Raw genomic sequence first — 7,883 nt, 5'->3', positions numbered from 1 at the left:
CTATTTCAAAGGTAAGTCTTTTGGTATATTGCTGTAGTTCAAAAAGTAAGACATTACAAAATTTAGTCATTAGTTAATTCCAATAAAATTAATATATTGCCAACAAAAGTATTTGCATATTTTGTGCAACATTTCATTACCCCGCACAGCCCGTTTCTATCTCCTTCCCAAAATCCACAAACCTGCCTGCCCTGGTGGACCCATTGTCTCAGCCTGTTCCTGCCCCACCAAACTCATCTCCACCTATCTGGACTCCATTTTCTCCCCTTTGGTCCAGGAACTCCCTACCTACGTCTGTGACACCACCCACGCCCACCTCCTCCAGGACTTGCAATTCCCTGGCCCCCAACACATCATTTTCACCATGGACGTCCAGTCCCTATACACCTGTATTCCGCATGCAGATGGCCTCAAGACCCTCCGCTTCTTCCTGTCCCACAGGCCCGACCGGTCCCCCTCCACCGACACCCTCATCCGCCCAGCCGAAGTCGTCCTCACCCTCGACAACTTCTCTTTCGATTCCTCCCACTTCCTACAGACTAAGGGGGTGGCCATGGGCACCCGCATGGGCCCCAGCTATGCCTGCCTCTTTGTAGGTTACATGGAACAGCCCCTCTTCCGCACCTACACAGGCCCCAAACCCCACCTCTTCCTCCGTTACATTGATGACTGTATCGGCACTGCCTCTTGCTCCCCAGAGGAGCTCGAACAGTTCATCCACTTCACCAACACCTTCCACCCCAACCTTCAGTTCACCTGGGCCATCTCCTGCACGTCCCTCACCTTCCTGGACCTCTCAGTCTCCATCTCAGGCAACCAGCTTGTAACTGATGTCCATTTCAAGCCCACCGACTCCCACAGCTACCTAGAATACACCTCCTCCCACCCACCCTCCTGCAAAAATTCCAACCCCATTCCCGATTCCTCCGCCTCCACCACATCTGCTCCCACGATGAGGCATTCCACTCCCGCACATCCCAGATGTCCAAGTTCTTCAAGGACCGCAACTTGCCCCCCACAGTGGTCGAGAACGCCCTTGACCGCGTCTCCCGCAACACATCCCTCACACCCCGCCCCTGCCACAACCACCCAAAGAGGAACGCCTCGTTCTCACACACCACCCCACCAACCTCCGAATACAATGCATCATCCTCCGACACTTCCGCCATCTACAATCCGACCCCACCACCCAAGACATTTTTCCATCCCCACCCTTGTCTGCTTTCCGGAGAGACCACTCTCTCCGTGACTCCCTTGTTCGCTCCACACTGCCCTCCAACCCCACCACACCCGGCACCTTCCCCTGCAACCGCAGGAAATGCTACACTTGCCCCCACACCACCTCCCTCACCCCTATCCCAGGCCCCAAGATGACTTTCCATATTAAGCAGAGGTTCACCTGCACATCTGCCAATGTGGTATACTGCATCCACTGTACCCGGTGTGGCTTCCTCTACATTGGGGAAACCAAGCGGAGGCTTGGGGACCGCTTTGCAGAACACCTCCGCTCGGTTCGCAATAAACAACTGCACCTCCCAGTCACAAACCATTTCCACTCCCCTCCCATTCTTTAGATGACATGTCCATCATGGGCCTCCTGCACTGCCACAATGATGCCACCCAAAGGTTGCAGGAACAGCAACTCATATTCCGCTTGGGAACCCTGCAGCCCAATGGTATCAATGTGGACTTCACCAGCTTCAAAATCTCCCTTTCCCCCACCGCATCCCAAAACCAGCCCAGTTCGTCCCCTCCCCCCACTGCACCACACAACCAGCCCAGCTCTTCCCCTCCACCCACTGCATCCCAAAACCAGTCCGACCTGTCTCTGCCTCCCTAACCTGTTCTTCCTCTCACCCATCCCTTCCTCCCACCCCAAGCCGCACCCCCATCTACCTACTAACCTCATCCCACCTCCTTGACCTGTCCGTCTTCCCTGGACTGACCTATCCCCTCCCTACCTCCCCACCTATACTCTCCTCTCCACCTATCTTCTTTTCTCTCCATCTTCGGTCCGCCTCCCCCCTCTCCCTATTTATTCCAGAACCCTCTCCCCATCCCCCTCTCTGATGAAGGGTCTAGGCCCGAAACGTCAGCTTTTGTGCTCCTGGGATGCTGCTGGGCCTGCTGTGTTCATCCAGCCTCACATTTTATTGTCTTTCATTACTTGCATCAGGTTGTTATTATATTTTTAAATACATACTTTTTTTGCTGAGAAATAATTTGTTTAAACCCAGTTAATTTATTCTTTCTAGAATATTAATCCTGTTAAATTACCCCGAGTCCTATGTTAATTAAGGAAGTCTATTGTCCGGCCTCAATACCTTTCCTGACAATCTGAATCATCCTGTACTTACCATCCAGGCCCACTCTAAATTATCTTCATCTAATGTTGAGTCTATTCAATATATTACTGTTCTTTTAATGTATTCGGAAGCACTTTTCTTGGATTACTTTCTCTATCTTGTTAAGTCTCTTGTTACAAAGATTCTTCTTTAAATATCTTTTAATTTTTTTCTTAAAATTGTTTTCGTATTTTCAAGTTTTCCACAGCCTCTCTCCACCTCCCCAGCCTCTCTCCACCTCCCCAGCCTCTCTCCACCTCCCCAGCCTCTCTCCACCTCCACAGCCTCTCTCCACCTCCTCAAAGATATTCCGTAAAAACAACCTCTTTGCACTACCTCCTCTGGCTGGGTTTCTTTTCTTGAAGTAGCTTAAGTGCCTTCTGATATTTTACCTCTTAAATATACTGTGTAAACATCGCTTGTTTTTTTAGGTTTACTATCACAGCCTCTCGGGCTTCTCTGCCACATTGTATTTTCAGTACTAACGATCTTGATTGCCATGGAAAGAACTGGAAACTCACAGCAACAGGGGCAAATAAAAAGATGAAATGAAAGACTATGCATTGTGATGGTGACTGTGCATTGGTAGAGACCAGGAAAAGTGAGAATGCATTTGGAGAACTAGGAGGAAGAGAATTTGAGCGGTGAGCAAAGGAAGGGGTACAAGACAAGAATGCATGACAAGGGAAAATAGATCAGTATGGACAGCAAATGGCTGTGGAAGAGGAGGTAGAATGAGTAGCATTTGGTAATAGAACAAACAATAGCATGAAGGGAGCTAAGACAAAGGGAGAAAAATGAAATCAGAGCAATGATTAAGTCAATGCCATTGAAGGGGGGTGGTGGTGTAAGTAGATACGTGGAGAGGTTATGTTAAAACCTCTGAGAGTCTAGAGGGCATAGACTGTCTTTGATAGTCAGGACATGAGAGTTCAATGTTGGAGAGTGACTGTCGAATTAATTCCGTAATCAATGATTTGATTGAAATCAAAATCATCACTTTGTCTTTCCTGCTAAAAGTAAAACATGTTAATTTCAAGTACCAAAGTATCATTTTAAAGTGTAATGTCGAACCTGGGTTTCTCACTTGGAGATGCACAACTAATTTTATGCCTGCAACACTCCCATTCAGATGTTATCATAGTTGGGGCTTGTATCTCCTCCATTTAGATGAAGCAATTCTTCATATCTCTACCTTTTAATGTAGAATGTCAATGGTGCCACATCTTTTTCTAAATCAGTGCCCTTTTGAGGGAAGTCGCTTACATGTTCTTTCCAGTTTTCTTGTTGGGAATTATAGGTGTAGCAGATGCAATGATTCTGATCTGCAGAGGACAAGATAGAAGCAGCGCATTTGGTCACGATTGGATTGAAGTGTTTTGGAATGGAGAGGTACGCTAGAGTTTCCCTTGATTGCAGTGAGAACCAGAAATTGCTAAGCCAAAACATCAAAGTTGCAGATTTAACAATGTGCATTTGAGACTGTGGTAGGCTAGGTTGTGGAACATGCATTAGTCAGATCAAGCTACATATAATTCTCATCTTTGCAAGTCAAAGTTCTAAATGTCTGTATCTACAATTATTTCATAGGCGTGGTGCAAAAGTTCTTTGGAGTAGATGTAGCCATTTATTTCAATTCCAAAGGAGTGCTCTTCAAAGTAGTTTGTTGACATGATCAGATCATGACTGACTTCATGGTAAAAGTTGTGTGATCACTGTGTTGATAGATCAGGCAATGTTGTTTCATAACTAGATTTATTTTAATGCAACAATATATTGAAAATACTTACAAACTTGTAATGTTATCTCCTTGTAATGCGATTCTTAAATTAAACCAGAAGACTTGCTGTCCCACTTCATCCTGAGGCCATTCCAAATAGGTTTTTGTATTCATCAGTTTCCTCAGCTTGCAGAATCTTTGAGGAATGGTTTCCTTTGGGATCACCTCCAACAGAACAAGGATGGCTGAATCATCATTTTCATCAAATAGACGAAAATGAGTATAATCAAGCTCGTACTTGCACCACTCACTTTGGACAAAGTGTTGAGACAAAACAAAGAGGGTTTTCCTACTTTTCTCAATGGACTCAATAATGTTGTCAATTATCCACTTGCCTGGGATGAAATCGCGCTTATGAAGGCAGAGCGTCAGCGGTGGATGAGCACTTTCTAACTCACTTACCAGCAGGTTTTCCACCCACTCTGAGTCCATCTGACTATAAGAGACAAATGCGTCATAACAAATATTATTATTCTTCACATTCTTTGGCTTCCTCTTCGCCTTCAGCCATGCCCATGTCATTTGGATATACCAGAACACATGATACTTGTAACACATCACCACAACAATGACTACGGTCAAAATTGTGCCAACACACAGTAAGGCTAGGGACAATGTTTTGTGACAGTCAAAAAAAGAGCGCTTAGTATTTTGAACCATCTTTCCCCTGAGAATTAAAGGTGAATCACAAATGTAATCTTCCGCTCGGTCCAACAGTTCAACTGTCATGCCATTATTCATAGAGAATAGAAATTCACATGAACAAATGTAATTATTCCTTCCAGCTTCTAAAAATTGAAGCTTCTGAAATGTCTTGACTTCTTCAGCTGAGAGAGAGGTGAGTTTATTACTGCTGATCTTCAGAATTTCCATCTTTGGTAAGTAGCCATCACCTGGTAAACTTTTAAGCTTATTATTGGACAGATTTAATTCTTTGAGAGAAGGAAGATTAACAGCAAAACTGCTGATAATATTGTTACTTAAATCCAACACTTCAACATTTGGAGGGACACATTCTTCTATATTTTTGATAGTGCAGCTCGAAAGGTTTAGAAATTGTAGCTTTTCAGACCATTTGCATGAAGTCTTTATGTCACTGAATCTGTTCTGGCTCAAATCTAAATGGATAAGTTTAGGAAGTGTGGTTAATTTTGTGCTTGTTCTAGCCAGGGATTTAAAAAGATTCTTTCTCAGAATAAGATAACGTAATGAACGCCAAGCTCCTGAACAGACAGTTTCGTCCAAACTCCTATCACTTAACAAATTGTCTGTTAAATCAAGGTATTCCATATCTTTTAACTTTTTGGATACAGTGCAGGGCATCAGAAACATTGTTAGTTTTGTAAATGTGGCATTTTTAATGGATTGAAACAGATCACTAATACTTGAAAGATCATGAAATAAATAGAAGTGTTTAATCGATATATTACTTAATAATATTGTATCGAGAGAATTAGTTTTTAAGTTGTCTATTCCATACCATTTCCCAACACCTGAAAGTTCACTGTCTTTTACTACGAGTTCAGATACTTCTGTGTTTTTCACTGAACTTAGGAAATTTATTACAGTGTTTTCAGTAAGAAAAGTATTTCTGAAACTCAATTTTCTCAATGACGAATTTTGTACTGATAAGAATGGCTGATTGTCCCTTTTGTCCGGAAATGCTACATTTCTTAGCTCCATGTGGGTGGTGAGTTCTGACAAATCAACAAAAATCTGCTGAGCCTGACTTGGTTTATTCAGAAATGTGTAAGGCAGACTTAAGCTTGCATGACTTATACTGCTGAATGAACTGAAGCTCCCTTTCTCATATACCTGTAATTTCTCTGCTGTTACAATAAACTCATCCAGATGTGCAACCCCTACAAAGTCACCTTTCTTTAGAACAGAGAGAGAAGGATTGCCAAATTCTAACCATCTCAGTCTCGTCAGATTTGAGAAAATTCTCCCCGATCCCAAATCTGTGTAATTGTTTCCTAAAATGTTCAGGTATTGTAATTTTGGAAGACGTTCAAACCAATGCGGTGACAGGCATGTCAAAAGATTATTCGATAAGTCAAGATACTCCAGGTCTGTGTTATGCTGGAACGCCTGCTCCGAAATAGAGTGGATTCGATTTGATTGCAACTGAAGTCTTTTGAGTTTCACATAGATTATGAAATCAGTGTCCTTAATCTGTGAGATCTCGTTATGAGACAGATCAAATCTCAGTACATTTTCCACTACACGTGGAACATTCTCTAGCTTCACCGATGAGCAGTTGCAGAAGTTGTGAGAGATGCATTTCTGACAGATGTTTGATGGGTCGGTGTTCCCTTCGAAGAAAGCTGCATGTACAAAAATGCAATCAACAAGCAGGATCAACAAGGAGGGAGAGCTCATCGTTCTTCTTCAGAGCTATCTGAAATGAAAAAAATTTAAAACTGAAATGCTAATGTAGCATATTGTTTAAATTCTGCACTTTTTGTAGAATGCAACTAATGCATTGCAAACTTAAGTGCAGAATCAGGTATCGTACATGATATAATTTCAGTGCAAATGATAGATGAAATTATGCCACTCCTTAAACCTCAGACATGACATAAAATTTGATCTATTTTGAAATGGCTTTCGCAAATTATTAAATTCTAATTAAAATCATAGCATTGTATTCCTTTCACATATTGGAATGTAATTTTAACTATGGCATTAACAAACTAACCAAGTAACTGGAACTACGTGCTACTTCTGCTTTCTTGTCTTTTTCCCCATTTCGCACATGAATCTCAATTTTAAAGAAAAGCAAAGTACTGACAGCATTCATGGAAACCTAAGAGATTCTATGGAGGTGAAACCCGCTGTCAGTTGACCATTGCTGCAACTGCTGGCAATCTATAAAAAAGCTTTCAGTTCAAACCGAGATGCACTGCATCTTGAGTTAATGTTTGCTCCCAAGCTGCTGTTCCTATCTTTAACTGGATGGTTGCATCCTGACCGGCCTTCTCCTTGACTGCTGCTGAGAACACAGGAAAATTGGGTGTATGTGATGCACACAGACGTGTCTCAGCAATTGAAACAGATGAGGAAGGAGGGCAGTGTTACTGGTGTGTCCCTAAATTTCACCTATGATGAGCAGTGAGTTTTCCAATTACTTTGATTAGCTGCAATGAAAACTCTATCTACCATGTCCAGGATGTTCGGCTTCTTCCTTTTCCACAGCTTGATGCTGATGAAGTTTACACCCCTCTTCGCCCCACCTCACCTTTGCTGTTTCCAAGCCTCTAGGCAATCTGCTGTTCTCCAGCTTCCAGTGCCAGACAGTTCAGCATGAAAAAGACTGACCACAAAAACAGCTGCATAAAGCCACAAAGTTGCCTTTAAATAAACATACCGCAAGATTTTCATACACCACTGACTTTATGTTGACAGTAGGGTGTAATTTTACAAAGTTCCCCGCACCAATGAACATTCTTTTTGAAATTATGAAACCACCACAGGCCTGTCGCTGACTTAATCTCAGCAATTCAAACTGCCATTGGAAAATCAAAATTTCAACTTTTACCCAGTTCCGTCACTCTACATGGTAAATTTCCACTTTTGCAGGGCCCATAAAATACCCACACCCACCTGCCCATGATTTGTATGAATGTAGCGATAAGCATTGATGCAAAATTATCAAACAATCAGCTGTCATCCTGGTCTGTTAAAATCCTCAAATCAGTTACGTGGCCAGGGTAAATGTTGAAACTGACGTAAATGAATTGTAAAATATCTAATTT

General features: G+C 42.6%; 1 protein-coding gene across 5 annotated transcripts in view; it reads right to left on the bottom strand.

Moving 5' to 3' along the window:
- Positions 1 to 2,052: 2,052 nt before the first annotated feature.
- Positions 2,053 to 7,883, bottom strand: part of LOC132209546 (toll-like receptor 2 type-2) — a 154,497-nt gene continuing 148,666 nt past the window's right edge. For 4 of the 5 annotated variants that reach the window (XM_059645426.1, XM_059645436.1, XM_059645432.1 and 1 more), the window contains one exon: positions 2,053 to 6,526. In XM_059645426.1, coding sequence (XP_059501409.1) covers positions 4,132 to 6,507 — 2,376 coding nt within the window. In that variant the 5' untranslated portion in view covers positions 6,508 to 6,526 and the 3' untranslated portion in view covers positions 2,053 to 4,131. Of the gene's footprint in view, positions 6,549 to 7,883 lie in introns of all 5 variants that reach the window. The other variant, XM_059645441.1, reaches the window with a different exon arrangement.

The sequence above is a fragment of the Stegostoma tigrinum genome, chromosome 1, assembly GCF_030684315.1.
Source record: "Stegostoma tigrinum isolate sSteTig4 chromosome 1, sSteTig4.hap1, whole genome shotgun sequence".
Taxonomy (NCBI): Eukaryota; Metazoa; Chordata; class Chondrichthyes; order Orectolobiformes; family Stegostomatidae; genus Stegostoma; species Stegostoma tigrinum.
This window is presented reverse-complemented; position numbering and strand designations above follow the sequence as displayed.